The sequence below is a fragment of the Piliocolobus tephrosceles genome, chromosome 1, assembly GCF_002776525.5.
Source record: "Piliocolobus tephrosceles isolate RC106 chromosome 1, ASM277652v3, whole genome shotgun sequence".
NCBI classification, from domain to species: Eukaryota; Metazoa; Chordata; class Mammalia; order Primates; family Cercopithecidae; genus Piliocolobus; species Piliocolobus tephrosceles.
In genome coordinates, this window is record NC_045434.1 from 94,520,171 (window position 1) to 94,544,527 (window position 24,357).

A 24,357-nucleotide genomic window follows, 5' to 3' on the forward strand; every position below is an offset into this window, starting at 1 on the left:
AGTATTTATATTTTACCCCAATTTTAAAAAGTCTAAAAAACAAAACTGGCCAAATTGTACTCTTTAAGTAGGTACATTTTTTATTGTATGTCAATTATACCTCAATACAGTTGATTTTTAGAAGTCTCCCAGGAGAGATGATCCTGCTTTGCTCCTCCTCAACTAAGCTTACTCTGTGGCTCTCTGCGTGAGGAGGTGGAGCGTGAGCCCTGGAATCAGCGGACCACTGACCTCAGTTCAAATCTTGCTTCTAAGCCGAGCCCGGTGGCTCAGGTCTGTAATCCCAACACTATGGGAGGCCGAGGCAGGCGGATCGCCTGAGCCCAGGAAGTTGAGACCAGCCTGGGCAACATGGTGAAACACCATCTCTACTAAAAATACAAACATTAGCCGGGCATGTTGGCGCGCGCCTGTAATCCCAGCCAGTCGGGAGGCTGAGGCGGGAGAATCGGTTGAACCCGGGAGGCGAAGGTTGCAGTGAGGCGAGATCGCGCCTGGGCTACAGAGCAAGACTCCGTCTCAAAACCAAACCAAACAGTGCTTCTGCTACTGATTAGTATCCTAAGCCCCTCGGAACGTCGGTTTGGCCATATGTAAAAGGACGTAATAATGAAGCCAATCTCGAGTGAAGGATTCAATGAGGCAATACGCCTGAAGGGCTAACGATGGCGAAAGCTAATATTCATTGACGTCAGGCGAGGAAGGGCTCCCAGGTCCGGTCGCCCGGCTATGGGGCGCTGGGAAACCGGTGCTGGCCGCGAGGTGGCGCTCGCACTGGCCTCAGTGGGCTCAGGAGCTGCTTGCACGCAGCGGGGCGTGGGCCTGAGAAGGGGCGGGCAGAGGCGGAGACTGCACGGGAGACTGCTTCCCAGGGTCACACTCTCCCGCGGTGTGACTTTTTTTTTTTTTAAAGATAGGGTCCCGCTCTGTCTGTCGCCCAGGCTGGAGTGGAGTGAAGGGATTTTGGCTCACTGCAGTCTCGACCTCCCAGGCTCAAACGATCCTCCCACTTCAGCCTCCCCAGTAAGCTGAGACCGCAGGTGCGCACCGACACACCTGGCGCGTTTTTTGTTTGTTTTGGTTTTTGTTTGTTTGACGGAGTCTTGCTCTGTCGCCCAGGCTGGTGTGCAGTGGTGTGATCTCGGCTCACTGCAACCTTCGTCTCTTGGGTTCAAGCGATTCTTCTGCCTCAGCCTGCCCCTGTAGCTGGGATTACAGGCGACCATCACAACGCCCAGCTAAATTTTTTTGTACTCTTAGTAGAGACGGGGTTTCACCATGTTGGCCAGGTTGGTCTCGAACTGCTGACCTCAAAGGATCCGCCCTCCTCGGCCTCCCAAACTGCTGGGATTACAGGCCTGAGCCAAGGCGCCCGGTCTTAATTTTTGTATTTTTTGTAGAGACAGGATTTCGCCACGTTGGCCAGGCTTGTCTCCAACTCTGGGCTCCACGATCCGCCGGTGTCGGCCTCCCAAAGTGCTAGGATTACAGGCCTGAGCCACCGCGTCCGGCTTTCCGCAGTGTGATTAGGGGCGGCAGGAGGAAGAGGAGGGGCCTCGCCCTGTCAGCCTTTCCGAGACTAGTGGGATGCGGTGCCCGGGCGGGGTCTTAATAAGATCACGGTTGCTGGGCAGCACTGGACAGCGCCCTACGTAGGCGATCTCACTGATTCCTTCCCACAACCCCACTTTGCAGATAGGAAAGCTGAGGCACGAGAGGTTAAGTAACCCAGGCCGCATAACGAGGGGAAGCTAGGGAGGGACTCGCGCCCTGGGTCCCTGAGCTGACCTCCCCTCCTCATCCCTCTCTGCTTCTGGCCCAGGCCGCGCAGAGTCGGCCTCTGTGATCCCACCCTGAACAGTTTTCCCTCCCGGGCGCCTGGATCTCCCCTCCCCCGGCTCCTGTTTCCTTGTCAAAACTTCCTGCCTTGGCGAGGGCCCGAGTTCCCACCCCCTTCCTGCCCCCCGCCCCTCCGCGCCCCTCCCGGCCCTGCGATCAGCAACGTCCCGCCTCCCCGCCGCTCCCGCAGTCAGGCTGGGGCTCGAAGCGGGGACCCTCGCCCCGTCCTCAGTTGTCCAGTCCTCCTCCTCGCAGACCCCAGCAGTTCCCACCCGAGGCCACAGGAGAGACGGGGTCCCCAGGCAGGTGAGTGACTGCGCGCCCCCCAGCAGGGGAGGCCTGGGTGGTGGGGCCCGGAGACCACCCTGCCCCCGGGAAAGGGCGTGCGGCCCCGAGGTCCCCCTCCTCGACTAGAGTCTGAGGCACCAGACCCAGGAGTGTAGAAAAGAGGGACTGATAAGGAGGGGGAAGGGGGCACTGGAGGCGGCCAGAGAGGATGGATTGGGGGTTCCCTTCCGTAATGAACATGTAAGTGAGATGAAATGCTAGCGAGGTTGTTCCCTGAGCCCCTGGTCCCCGGACTTTGGGAGTCAGGGGCAGCCTGGCTCCCTGCCCCCTCCCAGGGCTGGGAAGAGAAGACTGGGTGCTGTCCTTGGCCGGCACCGGGTGCTGTCCTTGGCTTTTAAGGGAAGCGTAGCCACAAGAGCATCGACACTGGAGCCAAGACTGCCTAAGTGCCACCCTCCACTCTGCAGCTGTCTGTGGGGTCTTGGTCAAGAGACCTGACCTCTGTGCCTCAGTTTCTCGTTTCTAAAGGAGAATAATATAGGGCCTATCTCATGGGTTGTGAGGTTTAAGTGAGCAAAAACGTGTCTCCTGCTTTGAATGACACTAGATAAACAGATGATCAGTGTCGTCTCTCTGCCCACCGGGGAGAAATGTTTGACGGAGGATGTAGAAGGACCCAAGTTTGCAGGTTCCTGGCTCTCACATCTTTGCCAGTTATGAGGACTGGGGGTTCGGTTTGAGGTCTTCGGCATCTGGATCCTCAGAAAACTTGGCAGGCTGATGATCTGAGGTTGTGCTAAGAGCCAGGTGGGTGTGTGGGGGGTCCAGGAGCCTAGGCCCCATTAAGGCCACCCTTCACCCCTGCTCCCATCTCCAGCCTCCGGTAGCTGCTCTCCACTCCCCTGTTCTGGCCTGTTATGAGTGGCCTCTCCTGGGGCTGGGCTGTGACCCTAGTCCCCTGGGACAGGAACAGCTTGTGCTAGCCTGAGGTTCCCAGGCTCAGCCAGGCCTCAGCTCGGGCAGGATTAGGCCGGGTGTCAGCTCTCAACCCTGGCCTAAGCTGGCCTTGTACTAGGGGGATGGTTAGAGACCAGGGAGCTCATCTCTGAACCCCACTCAAACCCAGCTCATGGTATAGGGCCTGTTGTGTGTGCTGGTGAGCCAGTCATAAGCCAGGGTGTGGGCGCAGCCCTCCTGTCGCCTGTGTCTCCTCCCTGCTGTGTGGCCTCTCCCACTCTTGAGGCCTCTGAAGGTCCACCCACCATGCTCCCCACTGCAGGTGGGGCTGCCATCTCTAGGAGCTGAGTTGGCCAGACTCACTTCTCTGCCTTCCTCTCTCTCCACTGGAGGGTAAAGCTGAGAGTTGGCATCTGTTCCTTCACCCTCCGTCCCCCCTCAACATCTCCTATCAGACTCTCCCAGAAGAGGAAACTCATGCTCCAGGCAGCCCCATCCACCAGTCGGAAACCTGGAGAGAGATAGAAGGTCATGGGGCTGCTGTGTGCCTCCCCCGACCCGACACACACTGCTGGGGAGGAGGCTGAGGCCAGGTGGAGGCTCCACCACAGTGCTCCCCAAGCCTCTCCTCTGAGGAGCCTTGGGAGCCTTGAGAAAGAGGCCTCCCAGGACTCATGGGGGACCCTGGGGTGCCATCCTAGCTCTGGGGAGGATGTTGGCTCCTGTCACCTAACCTACAGGGGAGAAACCAGAAGGAAGGGGCAGAGAAGACAGGGAAGGAGAGAGAGAAACACAAAGACAGAGATAGAGACAGATATAAATATGGAAACAGAGGCTGACAGATGCAGAGACACAGCAGTGGCATAGACTCATTACAACAAAATGCCCGGAGGGAGAAAAGCAGGCCTGGAAAAATAGAGCAGAGACCTAGGGATAGAACAAAAAGGAGGCGGAGACTGAGGGAGAGGAGGAGAAAGTCAGAAGACCAAAGAGAAACTATGAGGTTAGAAAGCAGCACACTGGAGGCCGGGTGCGGTGGCTCATGCCTGTAATCCCAGCACTTTGGGAGGCTGAGACGGGCGGATCATGAGGTCAGGAGATTGAGACTTCTGGCTGACACGGTGAAACCCCGTCTCCACTAAAAATACAAAAAAAAAAAAATTAGCAGGCATGGTGGCCGGTGCCTGTAGTCCCAGCTGCTCCAGAGGCTGAGGCAGGAGAATGGCGTGAGCCCGGGAGGTGGAGCTTGCAGTGAGCCGAGATCATACCACTGCACTCCAACCTGGGCGACAGAGCGAGACTCCGTCTCAAAAAAAAAAGAAAAAGAAAGCAGCACACTGGAAACACCAGGTGAGGTGGCTCACGCCAGTAATCCCAGCACTTTGGGAGGCCAAGGCATGAGGATCTCTGGAGGCCAGGAGTTCAAGACCGGCCTGTTCAACATAATGAGACTGCATCCGTACAATTTTTTTTTTTTTAAATTAGCTGGTCGTGGTAATGCCCGCCTGTGGGCCCATCTACTCAGGAGTCTGAGGTGGGAGGATCACTTGAGCCCAGGAGGTTGAGGCTGCAGTGAGCCATGATCATGCCACTGCATTCCAGCCTGGGCACACAGTGAAACTCTGTCTCAAAACAAAACAAAACAAAAAGAAAGCAGCACAGGCTTTGGAATGAGATAGACCTGGCCCAAATCCCTGCTCTGGCTTCAGTTGCCTGTGTGGCCTAGGACACATCACTGAACCTTTCTGGGATATTTCTTCATAAAATGGGAGGCATAATAGCGCTTACTTTATAGGATTGCTGGGAGAACTAAAAGACAGGATCTAGCCACAGTACACATTTAACGAGGCACGGTAATTAGTATTACAGCACCCATATGCGGCAAGACGGGAGTCCTGAGAGAAACAGCATGTGGGTGGGCCCTGGGGCATGGCCTGCTCACTGCTGGTGGGTGCTCATGCCCTCCTGCTTTTGCCCTCCGTCCTATCCCCATGAAGTGGCTCCTGGGGCCCAGTCCCTCTGTGTAGCAGGAGATGTGTGCAGTGGACAGTGAGTGGGTGTTGGCCCTGGAAGGGGAGGCACAGGATGAGGGCTCATGTGGTGTGGGCATGCCCCTCCACCTCCAGGTGACTCAGGGCCTGGTGCTACTGTGCACTCATTCCATAGGAACTTGGAGGCCGGCCCTGAGGAATTCCTGCCGGAGGTCAGGAGGGCAAGTCTGGAGCCGCCTTTTGCTTTGTAACGTTGAAAAGTTCTTTCTGCATTCCACTTTCCATCATCTCATCAAACACGCACCTCATTGTGTCTTGAGGGCCCCGGGACAAGGGCCCAGCTCTACTGTCTGGAGTATGAGGAGACACCACAGCCGCTGAACATCTCTCCCTCTCTCCCATTCCCGGGAAAGTCAAGGCGTACTGGAGTCAGAAAGATTTCAGGGTGTATCAGTCCATCCACTCCACACAAATGTTTAGTTATTGCCTGTTGGGTGCCAGGCATCCTGGGTGTAGGTGCTGGCCAGTGCTGGGGTTATAGTGGTGAGGAAGGCAGAGAAGTACCCTGTCCCCAGGGAGCTCCAGTTCAGTGAGGCAGACTAACTTTAATAAAAACATAATGACTCATAGGATGGGAGCTGCGAGGAAACACCCAGGGGGCACCCAGGCCCGCTAACAGAGCCTTAGAGAGGAGTAAGATTTGAGAGAGTCCAACCTGGTGGGGAAAACAGACTCACAAACCAGCAGTCACAGAAGGGGTATCCATCAGCCTAATCAGCCCAGCAGGCTTGGAGTATTTCGGGGGCTGTGAACCCCTGGGTTGGCCTGGGTGAGTTCCACTTGCCTCCAGAGGTGGTACACTGGTGCCAGGATTTTGGTTGAGGTTTGGGGAGGCGTGGACCCTCCAGGGACAGATGCATGTCCAGCTGGGAGCCGGCCTCAGGGCATTCAGGGGAGAAGAGCAACCCCAGCCTCCTTGAAGCCATGAGGGTCTGTGGTGACTGTGCCGAGAGCCTGCAGGAAGGCCTAGAGAGGAGGGAGGAGCGCGTGAGGCCAGAGCCACTGAGGGGCTTCTTGGAAGAGGCTGGCCTTGAGGTTGTGTAGAACTGGGCATTTCAGGGGTGGCCTGAGCCACGGTGGCGGTATGGTGAGAGGCATGTGGGGTCAGCGGCTGTCCAGTGTGATGGGAGCGCAGGGGTAGAGGCAATGAAGCTGGACCCCCTGGTGGGGGCTGGCCCCCTGGGTGTTCTTTATTGGGGTGTAGGGAGCCACAGAGAGTGGGAGAGAGGGGCAGTGGCCAGAGCACTTTCTGAATGTAATCTTGGGGTGGCGATGAGCAGGGTGGGCCTGAGGGGGTGCTGCTCCCCAGCCTATGTCACCTGCTCCCTAGCCTATGTCACCCCAGGGGTTACCTCCCCACATAGCTTTGTCCTTTGAAGCAGATTGGAATCCTGCTCTTGCCCCTGGCAGCCAGACAGCCCTTGGCAAGGCATTTTACCTGAGACCCTCCACTGTGCTGCCTACGAAATGGGGATGACAATTACCAGCACCTTCCAGGGTGGCGGCGAGGTTTGGGACGGGCACTGGTGACAGCCTCCAGGAGGTGTGCGATAGATGTGTGAATCAGGGTCCCTGCAGCTGTCCCATTTCCTGATTAGTAAACAGGTCGGACCTAGGACCCTCTAGCTTCTGTTTCCTGAGTCACAGAGAACACAAGTCCAGCCCCTCACCCCTGCCCCTTTCCCGCCCAGCCTCTGGTGCACTCTGGTCGCACACGCAGGCTTCCTGTTTCTCCATCCGGCAGACATGCCTGGCGTGCCGAGGGCCTGGCCAGGCTGGATATAGGCGGCGTTCTGTGCTTCAGTGTGCAGGTGTGTACATGGGTGTACTGGGTAGCCGGTGGAGCGCAGCAAGCTGCTGCGGGAGCTCCCTGTGTGGGGAGGGAGGGGAGAAGTCTTTGGACTGGGATCTCACTGCTGGGTGGGAAGGACTAAGTGATCCTGTCTCCATGGCAAAGATAGATTAGAAAAGGCCACAGAGAAACAGACACAAAGATAGGGAGACAGACAGAAAGACAAGAGAGATACAGGGCAAGACAACCTTAGCACCAAGCTAAGACGCATGGCTTTAGTGAGTGGATCGTAGCTGGAGTTCAGCTTCCACTCTGAAAGTGGAAAGCCCTTGAAAGTGGATGCTGTTGTGCAGTACATACACCGTGCAACTGTACATGGCAGGCTTAGTATAGAAAGGGAAGAAGAGAGGCAGGAAGACAGAGACCAAGAAGCTGATGAAGGAAGGGGGTGGGGAAAGGTAGACAGCAGAGTTTCTGATGGAGAACAAGACAAAAGTCAAAAAGGAAGAGGCAGAAACCCTGGAGCTTGGAGGATTCTGTTTTTGCATCAACACACATCCACAGAGCAGGCTCTAGTCTGAGGTCTGAGGTTCTGTTCCAGAATGGTCACTGGAACCAGCAGTTCCAACGTTTGCAGGACCCTGAGAGATGGCGGGGAGTGATAGTCTCCCATTTTACAGATGAGGAGATGAAGGATCAGAGGACTCCAGTGATATATTATGACTCAGGTTACACAGCTTGTAAGTAACAGAGATAGGACTAGAAGCTTTGTACTCCAGGATGGGAAGTGGTGAGAGAGAGAAAGAGGGAGATGGAAAACACAGGAGGGGGCAGTTGGACAGAGCAAGGAACTAGGGTTGGTGCTCAGGCCCAGGTCCGGGGGAAGCACAATTCAGGCATTCTGCCTTGTCAACTGCATCTGGCTTGAAGATGCACCTGGCGGGCAGCCCATCGTTTTGGGGGATCAGGTTCTCGGGGGAGCCTGGCCCCCTCCCGCCCCCACTTCCTTTCTCTCTGTCAGCATTTGCGGCCCCATTCCCATTCCTGGATCATCCTGGGGGTTCTTCAGAAAACACAAGAACGTTTTTCCTGGAATTAATACCCAAAGGCGCCAAGGGGAGGGCGGATGGGGGCCACATTGGGTGCAGGAGGAGGAGTGGGACTGAGGATGCTATCATGGAGACAGCTAACATTAACTGAGCATATTAGGTACTGGCTCTTACCGCTTTATCTAGACCAACTCATTTAGTCTGCCCAGCGGCCCTACAAAGGAAGTGCTAATCTCATCCCCATTTTATAGGTGAGGGAACTGCAGGCTGGGATTCACACCCAGGCTTGAACTTGGGCAGGGGTTGGGGGTGCAGAGCTGAGGGGTTATCCTTTGCTACATGATTTCCCAGAGAAGCTGGAAGGGAGCCCGTGGGGAAGTCCCTTCTGCTGTCTCACTTCCATTGCCCTTACTCTCTGCTTTTTATAGAAATGGATCCTCCTGTCCACCAGGAACTCTAATCACCCCCTATCCCTCCTCCCCCAAAGCCCACTCTCAATTCCTTCATCCTAGGAGGGGCTGGGGCACAGTGAGGATAGGGGTGCTCCCCGTCAGAGGGAACCAGCTGAGCTGGAGTTTGGGGAAGCCCAGGGAGGGTGATCCGGTCTTCTGTGTGGGCTCGGAGGCTGAGAGGGCAGGGATGCTGGGCTGTGCAGGCGGGACTGGGATCTCAGGGCCTGGCCAGGAGCCCAGCCGATTTACGTCTTGAGGTGGAGGAGAGAGAAGTGTCAGCTCATTCTTGACTGTAAACACATCTCAGTTCCCACGCTTCTGATCATGTTCTTGTGGCAGCCCCCACCCCCATCCCCTTCTCCTGTCCAACCCCCTGCCAGCTCCCCCACCCCCATAAGAGAGGCTTTGAAAAAGAAGATACAGAGCCCCTGGGCTTCCCATCTGGGCTCGGGAAAGAATGGAATCATGGGGAGCCCTCTGCCAGCAGTCTGGATTTGGATCCCAGCTCTGACACTCCTGGTTGTGTGGTCCTGGTCAGGTTTCTTACCCTCTCTGTGCCTGCTTCCTCATCTCTGAAGTGGGCCATAACACCTACCACAGGGGGTTAATGTGAACTTTAAATGTGATGATCCGTGTAAATCTCTCAACACCCTGCCTGTCTCAGCTCAGTGAACGATACACGGGGTCACATTATGATTCTTGGGAGGGAAGGCGTTTGAGTCCCTCAAACCCGAGGCTTGGAAAGTGAAGGTTGGGTAGGGGAACAGGAGGGGGCCTCTGCATGACGAAGAAGCAAGCCTGCAGCGGGGGTGCTCCAGGGTCCCCCTCAGTGAGTGCAATGTGGACCCCCAGGGCAGGGCAGGGGCCCAGGAGTGGTCTGATTTCACCCCCTTGAGGGGTATGTGCAATCTCTTGGGGCCCAGCGTTGCTGTGGCTGGGAGGGGTTGGGGGAGCATGGGCCAAGCTCAGGTGCCCTGCCCCTTAGGGACAAAGGCTTAGATGGGAACTAGCCTGGAGGCCAGGCTGGGGTTCTGGGCTGCTAGTCTGGCCTGTGTTCCCTTCTCAGAGGCAGAGGATGGTCAAGCCAAACCCTTCCTCTTCCTGCCAGGACCCCCACTCCATCTGTCCCCTCCCTGGGCCACCCACTGATCTCCCCGACCCCACCCTGGCTTCCAGCCCCTGGGCTGACCAGCTGATGCCTCCTCCGCACTCCGGCCCTACCCTGAGGACCTTTGGGAAAACAGAACCTACCCACCCCTCCAGCCAGCTAACCTCCCAGCCAGCCAGAAGTGGGTGGGGATTAGAGTCAGCCCCTCCTCATGCTCCTCTGTCCTTCAGTCCATCTCAAAGCCACCCAGGTGAACCGTGTCCTCTAGAAGTTGGCTGAGAGGAGGTGACAGGGACAGGACCTGGGTGGGTGGGGGCTGACAGGAATGGGAGGAAGGACCTTTTCTAGGCCCGACAACAGCTCAACCTATATGGCACCTCCTCCCTGGGCCTTAACTCGGGTCCTTCCTGCAACAGATTTTGTCCATGCCACCACGCCTGGGCAGGGGGATGGCTGGGGAATCCCTGTGCGTCTCAGGAGAGGAGGCTCACCCAGGGACAAGGGTGATGAGCCTGGCTTCAGACAGACTGAGCTGCAGTTGGAGCACAGGGGCCCCACACCAGGGCCAGAGCTGAGGGTCCAGGAAGAGGGGAGTGTGGAGACCGAGAGATGAGGCAGAGGTGTATGGAGGACTCGGGGTCCTGCCCATGGCCCTGGCTGCCAACCACACTGAGGGAGAGGTGGGGAGAAGGTTAGCTGGGGCCAGGCAGAGCGAGCTCTGGAGTGGGTATTGGGCCTGGGAAGATGACTGGAGCAGGACAGGCTGGGAGGGGATGCTTTGGGGACATTAGGAGAAGGGATGACTCTATCTGGGAGTGGGGATGTGTCTGAGTGACGTGGGGGTGGAGCGCTGGGACAGACTCTGAGGAGTGTCTCTAGGCACTCCTGACTGTGGCCTTTCGCTTTCAGAGGGGGCCACAGTGTCAGTTCTGGAGACAAGCTGCCAGAAAGAGGCTTCTGGTCATGGCCCTCCCGTATGCTACCCACTGCGTTCAGGATGGTGGGAGGACGGAGCCACCCCCGTCACGCTCCCTGAAGTCCCTCTTCCTCGCCAGGCTCTGTTTCCTGTTTTCAGGCTTCATATCCTGAATGCTGGGATCCCCCAGGACATTCCCTGGCCCTCAAGCCCCAGGCCCCAGGCCCCAGGGCTGAGCTGTGGGCAGGCCTTACCTGGTGAGTTACTTGGCTACTGAGGATGGATGGGAGGAAGCACAGAGGAGGCTAGAGGCTGAGATTCGCCCTGCGGGAGGTGTGATGGGGCATGCGGCTGGGCTGCACTGGAGGGGTGGGTAGACGCTGGCACTGGGAGGGGAGGTGGGCCAGCATCCTGGATGAAAGGCTAGAGATTTGGCTGCTGGAGGGTTAAAGGTGAAGGAGGAACACGGCAGTTGAGATAGGGTTAAGTTAGGAGCCTAGACCTGGAGGGAAGGAGGGGCCACCCTCCTTGGGGCTGAGAGCGGCTGTGGGGACCCTGGGAGTGTGTGGGTGTGGGGTGTGAGGTGGGGCCAGGCAGCAACATTCCAGAGATACTCAGGGGGGTAAGGGGCCAGCAACCGCGACCTTTCTCTCATCTCAGAAAAATTATAAGCAGATGTGGGCGCCTCGGGGAGGCATAGAGCAGGGAGCCAGAGCAAGTTTTGGGAACACGGAGCGCAGAACCTGAAGCCGGCTGCGGGGATGGGCACTGTGGGAGCTCAGCCTCTCCCGAGCTCAGGAGCTGAGGCAGCAGAGTCGTCTGAAGTCCTGGGAGCCAGGGGCGGTGGGGATGGAGAGGACCCCATTTCCAAATGGCTGACAGGGCGGTCTGAGGGAGGCAGGAGCTTTTCCTTAAATGTAAGACCAGGTTGGTGACCTCGTCAGGTGATAACACCTAGAGCTGGGTGTTGTGGTGTGCTGGCTGAGGTGTCACAGCTGACTCCAGGAGGGAGACTGGCCTCGGGTTTTAGTGTTTGCTAGTTTCTCTAGTGTCAATAATCCCCCATGCCTGATTTCAAGCTACTCATGTGACATCATTGAACATGTTGCTAGGAAGAGATGCGTACAATTAGCTCTCTGGGCCCGTATGAGCTGGCTCCAGCACACCACTGGTTGGGAGGTCACCTGGACCCAGCCCCACTCCACCTCATAGAGCAGGAAACCCCTGACAGCATTTCATCAGGCTGGTTTTGGCTTCCGCCTGCATACATCCAGTGACGGGGAACTCACCACCTGAGGTAGTCTATTTCATTCCCAAGCCACTCTGACTGTTGGAAAGTTCTTCCTCTGACTGAGCCCAAGGCTGCGTCCTTCATCACTTCCCCTCACTGGTTCCAGTCTCACACCTTGGTACAAATATCAAAGTGCCCTGGGTAGGGCCTGGGCTGGGGACTGGGGGATTCAGAGATGAAAGGCACTGGGTCCCTGCCTCTGGAGGTCATGGTCAGGGAGCAGGCACTGGAACAGCGGGGTGGGGGTGAATGGTACTGGGACCCCCCAGAAGGAATGAGTGGGGTTGTCTGCCAATGAGGATCAGGAAGTGGAGGAGGGAAGGGGTGGCACCTGAACTAGACCTTGAAAGATGAGAACTCCGGGTGAAGAATGAGACGTGAGTGTGTCTAAGCAAACTATGAGCAAAGACCGGAGGCGTGGAAGTGACTGCAGCTCAGGAGTGAGGTGTGGGGGAGCTAGAGCCCAGAGCAAGGGGCCAGAGGACACGGGGCCGCAGCCTGGTCTCTTCTGCATGCCCATGGCTCAGGTCTCTGCAGACAGGTCCTCCAGGCTGCTGGCTGCAGTGGCCCTGCCCGCTCTGTGCCGACCCTGCTGCAGGCCTCTGCAATGTCACTGCCTCTGTGTCCCCTCCTTCTCCTGGCTGTGGGCCTGAGGCTGGCTGGAACTCTCAACCCCAGTGATCCCAACACCTGCAGCTTCTGGGAAAGGTGAGAGGGCCCCTGCTGCACCTTGAGGGCACGAAGCCCTAGCTCCCGATTGTCCTTATTGTCCCTACGGGAGTTCTCTTCCTGGTCCTCCTTTAACCTCCTTCCTTCCCTCCAGTCTCTCCCCTCCTGCCTATTTCTCTGTTTCTGCTCTCTCTACTCCTCTCTGTGGGTTGCCTTTGACTCCAGCCCCATTTCTGACCTTGTCTCAGTCTCTGAGCCATCCTTTCTCTGTCCCTGTCCCTTAGTTCCTGTGGGAGGCCAACTTTGGAACAGAGCACAGAGTGGGAGTCATTCATTGTGGAGCAAGCAGAGGGGCTGGCCCAGGAGGAGCAAAGGAAACAGGGCGGGGAGAAAAGACCCAGGGCAAAATATAGCTGGAAATGCTTCAGCCCGTCTCTGCCAGCTGGGCCCAAGAGTCAGTTCTCTCTTACCCTTTCCATATAGTGAGGGGAGGGCAGGGAGAGAAAAATGGAAGGCTCTGGTCCAATAGAGTGGGAAGGGGGCTCTGATGGAGGGTATCCCAGGAACTTTCCAGTTCTGGGAGACACCCTCCAGATTTGAGAGCTGAGACAGAATGGGGGTCCCATCCTAGGCTTGGGGAGCCAGCCCCAGCGTTGGGCTGTGGATTCCCCACTGTGGCCAAGCCCTCATGGCCGTTTTCCCATTGTGGCTGCTCAGGCCTCCTCTTGCCCTCGATCCTGACCCTGTTCCCTGTCTTGCAGCTTCACTACCACTACCAAGGAGTCCCACTCCCGCCCCTTCAGCCTGCTCCCCTCAGAGCCCTGCGAGCGGCCCTGGGAGGGCCCCCATACTTGCCCCCAGCCCACGTGAGTGCTCCTCATCCTCCATGGGTGGATGGGCTGCCTGAGTCTCTGCCTCAGCCTGGCCCCTGGCTCTCTGAACCTGTTTGCTTCTCAGAAACTCAGAGGAAACTCCTGGCTTCTAGGGACTCACTCTGCATGGTCTGTGTCGGGTGTGTGTGTATGGGATGTATATGTGAATGCATGTGTGTGTGTTTAGGGTACACACGCATGTTACAGTATATGTCTGTGGGGCCGGGGTTGGGGGCAAAAAGGGAATGCTCTTTCTTTCTTTTTTTAATAGACAAGGTCTCGCTGTGTCACCCAGGCTGGAGTGCGGTGGCGAGATCGTAGTGCACTGCAACCTCAAACAGGGAATGCCCTTTCTATGTGCCCTCAGCCCAGAGTGTTAAGTGGTGCCCCCACCCTGGCCACACTGTGGTGAGTGCGGACAGCAGAGGGGGCTGAGGGCTGCCTTCCTGGCCTCCGCAGGGTTGTATACCGGACCGTGTACCGTCAGGTGGTGAAGACAGACCACCGCCAGCGCCTGCAGTGCTGCCATGGCTTCTACGAGAGCAGGGGGTTCTGTGTCCGTGAGTCCAGGGTTGGGTTAGGGAGCGGGGTGGGGCAATGGAATGGCGGGAGCTTAGCCTTAGCCTTAGGACTTAACCTTTTGAGTCCATCCCGGGCCCCGCTAGAATGGGGTTACTCCTCGGCCCTTTTGGGCTCCCCCCTCCTCTCCTCTCCCTGGCCTTGTCCCCAGGATGTGGATCAGCACTTCCCTCTCCATCGCCACTTCACACCCTTCTCTCCAGCCGGCCCCATGTGTCTCCCACCCCATCTCTCCGTGTCCCTCAACAGTGTCTCTGCATCGCTCTGTGCCCTAGAGCTCTCGTTCTGTCTCTGGGCTGTCTCTGTGTCTCTGTGGACTTGGTGTCTGGGTCTGCCTCTGTCTCTTCCTGTCCCTGACTCTCTGTTGCTATTGGTCTCTGACTTGTCACTATCTAGTCTCTCCTGCCCACTACACCCCGCTCCCAGCACTCTGTAATGACTGGAGCCTGGCTTCCTCTTCCTCCCACTTCCCTCAGCCACTGCCCATCACTAGCCTCTGCAAACACTGCTTTCCAGAGAACCCCGGCCCTCACGCGCCCTCCCTCTGGACAGTGTCCATGTCCAGACCCCCTCTGAGATTCTCCCGCAAAGCATTTTCCCAACAAGGTGCTCAGACAATTTCACAAAAAGGAACAGGGGAATCCAGAATGCTGGCATCTTGCTAAGTTCTCCCCCTGAGTTGCTGCCCCTCAGTCTTTATCTTAGAGGCAAAACTGGGGCTTGGAGAACAGGTGCCTGATTTTGGAAGAAGGTGGGGTTAGGCTTTGCAGGATAAAAGCTGGGTAGGGACAGGGGCGGACACATCTGACCACACCCATCTCTGTCCCAGCGCTCTGTGCCCAGGAGTGTGTCCATGGCCGTTGTGTGGCACCCAATCAGTGCCAATGTGTGCCAGGCTGGCGGGGCGATGACTGTTCCAGTGGTGAGTGGCTACTGACCCCAGGGAGTGGCCTCTTGTGCCTTCAGGGCCACAGGACCCTCAGGTACACCCTCCCTACCAGGGTACAGGGGCTTAGGACCCCAGGGTTATTACCCCCCAGAGCCCCATTGCTTTTCTGGAGATGTGGGAGACAGGGCGGGCATGTGAGGGCTGGGAGACAGAGACGGGGAGGCTGCGGATGCACTAGACCCCCGGTGACCCTTCCCGCCTCCTTATCCCACAGAATGTGCCCCAGGAATGTGGGGGCCACAGTGTGACAGGCCCTGCAGCTGTGGCAACAACAGCTCGTGTGATCCCAAGAGTGGGGAATGTTCTTGCCCTTCGGGTCTGCAGCCCCCGAACTGCCTTCAGCCCTGTACCCCTGGCTACTATGGCCCTGCCTGCCAGTTCCGCTGCCAGTGCCACGGGGCACGCTGCGATCCCCAGACTGGAGCCTGCTTCTGCCCTGCAGAGAGAACTGGGCCCAGGTGTGTAATGCGGGGAATGACACTTTAACGAGGTCACAGACACAAGGCCACACAGACCTATGTGGGGAAATGAGGCAACTCAGACAAGGCCCCAAGTGTGGGGATGGTGTGGAGGCCAAGATCCTGGTTCCAGCGGATCCTGTGCCACCTCACTAGTGGAGTGACCTTGAGCAAATCATTGACTCTTCGTGGGCTTGTTTCCTGTCTGTAAAATGGGAACAGTATTGTTTACATGGAAGGGTGGCTGTGAAGATAACATGAGGTAGCACGTGTGTGAAGACATGCTGTAAAGTGAGGCTGGGGCAAGGACCCAGAGAACCCTGTTGCAAGGCAGGGTACAGGGGGAGCTGGGGAGTCCCAGGAGGAAGAAGGTAGAACTAGGTGGAAATCAGGATCAAGCTTTGTGGAGGCGCTCGTGGACCTGAGCCTATTACAGTAGCACAGATGTTCCCCAAGAGAGAACAAGCCCAGCCAAGGTGAGGAGGTGGGGGCGCCCAAAAGGCAGACATGCCCCCCGTGGCTCTTTGCTCACCCCCACCTGCTGGGTGTCCCTGCCATTTCCAGTCCTGGAAACCTTTGCTTTCTGACTTGACAGTCCCCAGCAGGGAAGAGCAAGTGTGAATCACTAAGTCCTGAGGTGGGGGTTGTGGGGGCAGTCCTTGGAGGCAAGAGGGGAAGCAGTTTGTGCTTGTTTGCACATTGACTCCACCCGCTCTGTCCTGCAGCTGTGACGTGTCCTGTTCCCAGGGCACTTCTGGCTTCTTCTGCCCCAGTACCCATCCTTGCCAAAATGGAGGCGTCTTCCAAGCCCCACAGGGCTCCTGCAGCTGCCCTCCTGGATGGATGGTAGGGAGGGTGGGGCCTATGGGCATGGGGTGTGGGTCTGGGGAGAATTCTGTGATTGGTGCTAAGCAGGCCTCTAAGGAGGGTGTGAATGAAGGGGGTAAGCTCTGTGGTTATGGGGGTGTCAAGGGGTCCTGTGGCCTTGGGGAGGAGGCTGGGTGCCTGTGGCCCTGTTGACCTCTCATCCCCACAGGGCACCATCTGCTCCCTGCCCTGCCCAGAGGGCTTTCATGGACCCAACTGCTCCCAGGAATGTCGCTGCCACAACGGAGGCCTCTGTGACCGATTCACTGGGCAGTGCCGCTGCGCTCCGGGTTACACTGGGGATCGGTGAGTGGCGTGGGGAGGGCGGGAGGCGGGAGGGAGGAGGTGGGGCGGCGCCAGGCTCACTCAGCTAGGTGCCCAGGTGCCGGGAGGAGTGCCCGGTGGGCCGCTTTGGGCAGGACTGTGCAGAGACGTGCGACTGCGCTCCGGACGCCCGTTGCTTCCCGGCCAATGGCGCATGTCTGTGCGAACACGGCTTCACTGGGGACCGCTGCACCGAGCGCCTCTGCCCGGACGGCTTCTACGGTCTCAGCTGCCAGGCCCCCTGCACCTGCGACCCGGAGCACAGCCTCAGGTGGGCCGCGGGACAAGTCAAAGGATCAAGAGGCCAATGGGGAGGTCTTCGGGGCCGAAGTCACCACAGCGCCAGGGCCATATCCAGGCGGGACAGGTGTCACAGAAGGGGAAAGGGAGGGGCCTCGGGGGCCGGGAGGGGCCTGGGGTACCGCTACTTGTCCCAACCCCGTTTTCAGAATAGCGCGGAGCCTCCCTAGTGGCCCCCGTACCCCAGTACCCCAGCGTTGTGCGAATCCCACTCACCACGCGGAGGGGTCGAGGAAGGAAGCTGGCCTGCCCCGGCCCAGCTCAGACCGCGCCCCGCCCCGCCTCGCCTCTGCCCCCAGCTGCCACCCGATGAACGGGGAGTGCTCCTGCCTGCCGGGCTGGGCGGGCCTTCACTGCAACGAGAGCTGCCCGCAGGACACGCACGGGCCGGGGTGCCAGGAACACTGTCTCTGCCTGCACGGTGGCGTCTGCCAGGCTACCAGCGGCCTCTGTCAGTGCGCGCCGGGCTACACGGTGAGGCGCGCCTCGCTGCAAGGAAGCGAGGCAGGTGGAGAGGCCAAGGAACGGGCCGCCCCTCTCACCTGCTCACCCTCTTTCAGGGCCCTCACTGTGCTAGTCTTTGTCCTCCCGACACCTACGGTGTCAACTGTTCCGCACGCTGCTCATGTGAAAATGCCATCGCCTGCTCGCCCATCGACGGCGAGTGCGTCTGCAAGGAAGGTAATAGGACGGAGTTTCCCAGAGAGAAGACTTGAGTGGTGGCCAAGGGAAGAAGGGAGATCCAAGAGGATGGGTAGGCCAAGGGCAGGGGAGCAGCTGCAGGGTAAGGGTGGAGGGGCAGCACCTGGACACAGGGAAAGTATCCAGGCTACTTCCTTCCTGGAAAATCCACTTTGCTTTTCTTCAAGCACAAAGATCCTACCTGTCCTTAAAGGCCGAGGCCAAGAGACACCTCATTGGTGAACATCCCTCACGCTCAGTCATACAGAAATACAATTACCACCCTGGGAAGGGCCTCATACCTGCCAGAGTGACACGCTGGCAACCTTTAGGCTGGATTTTGATACAGTTGTGTTTTGTTTGGCTACCTCTCTATTAACAAGTCTCCCATCTGCAGTCCCCACTACTCCCTATTGTCTGGCACATCCTCTGTATAAGTCATTTAGTTACCTGATGGAGCTCTTGTAAACATTTGGATTTACTGCCATCCCCTTTATCTTGCAGAAGGCACCCCAGACCCAGAATGGGGTGGTACCTCACTGGAAGGCAGTTAGCCTTCTGCTCAGCATCAAATAGTTCATAGGCTTTTCTCCTGTATAGTGCCATGAACACCCCCCACCCGCCCCAGCTCATAGCATAGAATCCGGCCCAGCCAACTTCCACTGTGTGCTTGCTCAGGAGGGGAGCTGAGTCCCCATACCTACCTACCAGGCCCCTCCTCCAGGTTGGCAGCGTGGTAACTGCTCTGTGCCCTGCCCACCTGGAACCTGGGGCTTCGGTTGCAATGCCAGCTGCCAGTGTGCCCATGAGGCAGTCTGCAGCCCCCAAACTGGAGCTTGTACCTGCACCCCTGGGTGGCATGGGGCCCACTGCCAGCTGCCTTGTCCGGTGAGTGCTGGACAGCCTGTCTGCCTGGGGGAGGGAGGGCATGGCGTCCCCTAGCTGACTGGCCTACCTACTCTCCACTCCTTCTCCAAGAAGGGGCAGTTTGGAGAAGGCTGTGCCAGTCGCTGTGACTGTGACCACTCTGATGGCTGTGACCCTGTTCATGGACGCTGTCAGTGCCAGGCTGGCTGGATGGGTGAGTATTCTGGGGCCCCAGGCCTACTGTGGATTGGGGGATGCATCCATAGGAAATGTGTCCAGAAGAGCCCCCTGGAACTGAAGGGGGCCCAGCCAGGCACACCCGACTGCTGTCTCCCACAGGCACGCGCTGCCACCTGTCCTGCCCTGAGGGCTTATGGGGAGTCAACTGTAGCAACACCTGCACCTGCAAGAATGGGGGCACCTGCCTCCCTGAGAATGGCAACTGTGTGTGTGCACCCGGATTCCGAGGCCCCTCCTGCCAGAGACGTGAGGCTCCTTACTGCCCCCTCCACCTGCCACCAGCAGGGGGCAGTGTAGCGTCAGATGCCAGCGCACTCCCCACCTGCAACCTTACCCCTGGTCTGGTTCTCTGACTCGTCTTCAGACTAGTTACTGCAGTGGGAAGGAGGGAGGGAGACGGTGGGGTAAGGGTTGATTGAGGGTTGGCCTCTGCCCCCAGTCACCATGTACCCCTTTCCCCCAGCCTGTCAGCCTGGCCGCTATGGCAAACGCTGTGTGCCCTGCAAGTGCGCTAACCACTCCTTCTGTCACCCCTCGAACGGGACCTGCTACTGCCTGGCTGGCTGGACAGGCCCTGACTGCTCCCAGCGTATGTGGTAGCTTGTGTGTCTGAGCACCTGTGCATGCTGAGAGGGGGTGCTGAGGACGGGAGGTCTGTGTCCCCCAGCTCCTGGGTATAAAATCCTCTGGGCCCACCTTGAGCAAATATTTATTGGGCACCACCTACATGCTGGGTACTATTCTAGGTGCTAAGGATGCAGCAGTGAACGGGTCAGGGGAAAAGAAATTCCTGCCTTTCTGCATGGGAAGCCTGGGAAGAACAGTATTTTTACTGTTCTTCAGGGGAAATCATAGGCTTAGGGAAATCATAGACTCTCCCTCCCCCTCCCCTCCCCTTCTTTTTTTTTTTTCTTTTTGAGACAGAGTCTCATTCTGTTGCCCAGGCTATAGTGTATAGTGCCTCGGCTCCCTGCAACCTCTGCCTCTGGTTTAGTTAATTCTTTTGCCTCAGCCTCCCCAGTAGCTGGGATTACAGGCAAGCGCCACCACAGCAGGCTAAGTTTTGTATGTTTAGTAGAGACCCCCAGGGTTTCATCACGTTGGCCAGGCTGGTCTCCAACTCCTTACCTCAGGTGATCCACCCGCCTCAGGTGATCTTGGCCTCCCAAAGTGCTGGGATTACAGGTGTGAGCCACTGCACCCAGCGCTTTTTTTCTTTTGCACTTTTCAGTTTATTTCTATTTATATATTAATAAATACATGTATTTATTTTGTAAGCCTTTCCCCCACAAAAATATATTACGATCATTGAAAAGATTAGTCCAAAAAAGCCAAGTAAAACGAGTTTGGAAAGAGGAAACAGGCTGTTATGAAGAAGGTTGAATGTCAGCTTACCAGCAGGCAGGGTAAAGAAGGAAGTCATCTTGGTGAAGAGTTTTTCCACAGAATCTGGTTACAACTACTATTAGATTATTGTTAGTGTCAGACACACAAAAATAATGCCTTAAACAGGATATATGTTTACTTCTGTCTTATGTTAAAAACAAAACAAAAATCCATCTGGGGTAGCTTGGAAGCCTTTGGTTGTGTGGCACTGAATACATTAGTTTGAAGTGCAGATGTTAAGTAGTTGGACATGTGGGTTTGGAGTTTGGGGGAGAGATGGGGCTGGAAATAATCATTTGTGAGTCATTGGTTGCAGATACTGTTCAAAGCTTTGGTGTTCCCAGGGAGACCAAAGCTGAGCTAAAGGCTTCAGTGGTACTGGGGGCTGAGAGTTCATCCAGGAGGAGCTGTACCCACCCCACCCAGACAGGCCCCTTGTCTCCCATAGCATGCCCTCCAGGACACTGGGGAGAAAACTGTGCCCAGACCTGCCAGTGTCACCATGGTGGGACCTGCCATCCCCAGGACGGGAGCTGTATCTGCCCCCTAGGCTGGACCGGACACCGCTGCTTAGAAGGTACCAACAGAAGGGGAACTCCAGGCCCCTGCCTCCAACTTACCCCTTACCCAAAAAGGAGACTAGAGTTTCATGTCCCCTCTGATGCCTGCCTGCCTCCTTGGCTGTCTCCCCAGGCTGCCCTCTGGGGACATTCGGTGCTAACTGCTCCCAGCCATGCCAGTGTGGTCCTGGAGAAAAGTGCCACCCAGAGACTGGTGCCTGTGTTTGTCCCCCAGGGCACAGTGGTGCACCTTGCAGGATTGGTGAGATCTTTGCCCCCTCCTTCCCACCCATTGTCTCCAGGGAACTGGGACCAAGGCCCCTCATACTGCCCCTACTTCCCTCCTGGGCACCTCTCCCACACAGCAGAGCCAAGATGCCATTCTGAGTGACCGTCCCATCCCACACAGGAATCCAGGAGCCCTTTACTGTGATGCCTACCACTCCGGTAGCGTATAACTCTCTGGGTGCAGTGATTGGCATTGCAGTGCTGGGGTCCCTTGTGGTAGCCCTAGTGGCACTGTTCATTGGCTATCGGCACTGGCAGAAAGGCAAGGAGCACCACCACCTGGCTGTGGCTTACAGCAGCGGGCGACTGGATGGCTCCGAGTATGTCATGCCAGGTGAGTTGGCACGGGGCCTGGGCCACAGATGAGTGGCTGGCTCATAGGCACAAGAGTGGATGCTGGGCGTGACCCAAAGGGGAGATGAGGAGTGGGGAGGAGGGAGGAAGGGAGGTCAGGGAGGCCAAAGTACTGATCTCCAGGGACAGAACAGCTCCCTTGGACTCCTGCCCGTCGCTGAGCTCACCCTGTGCTTGTGTCTGTCATGCAGATGTCCCTCCAAGCTACAGTCACTACTACTCCAACCCCAGCTACCACACCCTGTCACAGTGCTCCCCGAACCCCCCACCCCCTAACAAGGTCAGTGCCGGGGGAGGGGGTGCACTGTGGAGGGAAGCGTGCAGACCTGATTCTCTGGAAAGCCCTGTCCTTGCCTCTTGCTCTCCCTCCTGCACTGTCCCCTTAGGTTCCAGGCCCACGCGTTGCCAGCCTGCAGGCCCCTGAGCGGTCAGGTGGGGCCCACGGGCATGATAACCACACCACCCTGCCTGCTGACTGGAAGCACCGCCGGGAGCCCCCTCCAGGGCCTCTGGACAGGGGTAGGTGCCGAGAGGCCAGGGCCTGTGGTGCGGGTGGATGTGTGCAGCCCAGATGCCGCATCTGAGTGTGTGTGTGTGGAGGTGGGGGCTCTGGGCCCCAGTTCTAGAGGAAGCACGAGCCTGGGGAGGGGACAGAGGATATTGATTACCGGTTGCCTCCTCCTCCTCAGGGAGCAGCCGCCTGGACCGAAGCTACAGCTATAGCTACAACAATGGCCCAGGCCCATTCTATAATAAAGGTATGGGCACAGGGGCAACGAGGGAGGTGGCTGAGCTGGGGCTAAGGAACCAGTGCCTCCATGGAGCCTGACTTCTTTCCTCTATCCTTAGGGCTCATCTCTGAAGAGGAGCTCGGGGCCAGCGTGGCTTCCCTTAGCAGTGAGAACCCCTATGCCACCATCCGGGACCTGCCCAGCCTGCCAGGGGGCCCCCGGGAGAGCAGCTACATGGAGATGAAAGGCCCTCCCTCAGGATCTCCCCCCAGGCAGCCTCCTCAGTTCTGGGACAGCCAGAGGCGGCGGCAGCCCCAGTCACAGAGAGACAGTGGCACCTACGAGCAGCCCAGCCCCCTGATCCATGGTGAGCCCTGCCTCTCCACTGGCAGGAGCAGCAGAGAACTGGGACAAGGGAGGCAGAAACAGAGAAGGAACAGAGGGAGAGGAGAAGGCATAATGTGGCACCAAGAGTGAGGCCTTTGGGGTCAGCTTCGGGGTCAAATCAGGCATGATGGGGAGGCGACGTGGCCTCTCAGAGCCTGTGTCCTCATCTGGAGAACAGTTTGGTGAACCTGCCTCGCCGGACTCGGGATTGAAGTGGGGTTGTATAGCATCAGAGTGGTGGAGCTGGTACCCAGAAAAGTAGGGAGCCAGGCAGGTGATAAAGTCTCCTCATATGATGGGAGGTGGGCAGGCTGAGGTGGCTTTCTCCCCTGGCAGCTGAGGAACTAAGAGCGTTTTGCTCGGAGCTGCACGGCCAGCTGATGGTAAATTGGTGTATGTATCCAGGCCCTTCTCTTTGCCTTGAAGAGGTTGAAGAGGAGAGGAGTGAGGTGGGAGTGGTCGGAGTGGGGACAGTGGTGGGAGGAGCCACTCCCTCTCATCCTGTCCTTTTTGTTTCCAGACCGAGACCCTGTGGGCTCCCAGCCCCCTCTGCCTCCGGGCCTACCCCCTGGCCACTATGACTCACCCAAGAACAGCCACATCCCTGGACATTATGACTTGCCTCCAGTACGGCATCCCCCATCACCTCCACTTCGTCGTCAGGACCGTTGAGGAGCCAGGATGGTGTGGCAGAGGCCAGCACACCTGGCTGTTGCTGCCCAAGGCTGGGGACAGAGCCTAGTGTACTCCTGCCAGGAGCAGGGAGTGGATCGGCAGGCCGTGAACATGAAGAACACTTAACGGAGCAAGTGAATGAAAAGATGGGAGCCTCGTTCCCGGGTTCCACCATGGGAGACACTGATCAGCAGGATGCCTGGCTCCCTTTCCCAACCCGCTGCTCCCAAAGCCCCCAGGGCCCTGTGTATATAAACTGGTGGGTTGGAAGTTGCCGGGTAACTGATTTCAGACGTGTGTGGGGTACCTTTTCTGTGCACGCTCGGGCTGGGCTCTGTGCGTGTGTGTGTTTCTGTGATTTTCGAAGGGTACCTGGCACAGGTTCTGTCCTAGGACACTTACCATTTAGTAGGGAGACGGACCCAACCCAATTAACTCTAGCAATAGCCTCCTAACTGGCCTCCCTCCATTCATTCAGTGAACCTTCCAATGCACGGCTCAAAATTTCAAAATACAGGCTGGTTAGTTACTCCCTACCTGAAAGCCTTCATAGGTGCCCCTTGGCTCTTCTGCCAGTATCAAAACTTTTGAAAGCCTTAAAGTCCCTGCTTGCCTGGCCCATCTGTCTCTCCAGCCTCACCTTAAACTGTGTTCCTGTCACTGCACGCCAGTCACACAGGCCTCCAGGTCCTCCAGTAGGCCACACTTCTTTCTAGCACAGGGACTTGCACACTTGGAGTGCCCTTCCTCCCCCACTCACCTGTTCACCCTTACTCTTCCTTTACACCTCCTCCTCAAGGAAGCACCCACCCTCCGTACGTGTTTCACAGCCCTGATTGCAGCTGTGTTCACTCACCAGGTACCTGCAGAAGGCCTATAGGGTGCCAGGCACTTCTTTAATGTGTTCTTTCTTTATGTGATTATTTGATTAATCTCTGCCTCCCCTACTAGACTGTAAGCTCCCTGAAGGCAAGAATCCTGTGCTCAATATTAGCTCTCCCTTGGTACAGAGTAGGCACTCAATAAATGCTCCCCAAAGGCTGACTGAATTAAAGTACCAGTGACATGCAGTAACTGCTAAGATGGATGAGCCACCTGTGTGCTCTGACAGTTATAGACTGAATAAGTTGGAGACTTCCCTAAACGGTGGCATTTCCACAGGGTAACAACAGAGAGCTCAGACGTGGGAAGGTGCCAGGGGCAGGGGGGCAGAGGGGCTGGGGCTGAGGGCGGGTGAAGAGGCTGGAGACAGGATTACAGGACAGAGTACAGGCATGCCTCGATTTATTGCACTTTACAGGGAGCGGACTTTTTAAAGAAATTGAAGGTGAGGCCGGGCGCGGTGGCTCAAGCCTGTAATCCCAGCACTTTGGGAGGCCGAGACGGGCGGATCACGAGGTCAGGAGATCGAGACCATCCTGGCTAAC

General features: G+C 57.3%; 1 protein-coding gene across 2 annotated transcripts; it reads left to right on the forward strand.

The window, feature by feature from the left end:
- Window positions 1-2,021: 2,021 nt before the first annotated feature.
- On the forward strand, window positions 2,022-24,357 carry PEAR1 (platelet endothelial aggregation receptor 1). Of its 2 annotated transcripts, none has more exons than XM_023214108.1 (25): window positions 2,022-2,145; window positions 10,446-10,510; window positions 10,612-10,709; window positions 12,271-12,451; window positions 13,174-13,278; window positions 13,744-13,844; window positions 14,693-14,785; window positions 15,027-15,270; window positions 15,996-16,116; window positions 16,307-16,443; window positions 16,520-16,732; window positions 16,911-17,235; window positions 17,322-17,442; window positions 18,167-18,330; window positions 18,421-18,523; window positions 18,649-18,795; window positions 19,013-19,138; window positions 20,384-20,512; window positions 20,629-20,757; window positions 20,905-21,117; window positions 21,329-21,417; window positions 21,524-21,656; window positions 21,827-21,895; window positions 21,987-22,235; window positions 22,776-24,357. In XM_023214108.1, the coding sequence occupies exons 2-25, from the start codon at window positions 10,500-10,502 to the stop codon at window positions 22,925-22,927; spliced, it is 3,453 nt and encodes a 1,150-aa protein (XP_023069876.1). In that variant the 5' UTR covers window positions 2,022-2,145; window positions 10,446-10,499; the 3' UTR covers window positions 22,928-24,357. The 2 variants fall into 2 exon arrangements, with proteins under 2 accessions (XP_023069876.1, XP_023069877.1); XM_023214109.1 differs by having other exon boundaries at window positions 17,061-17,235.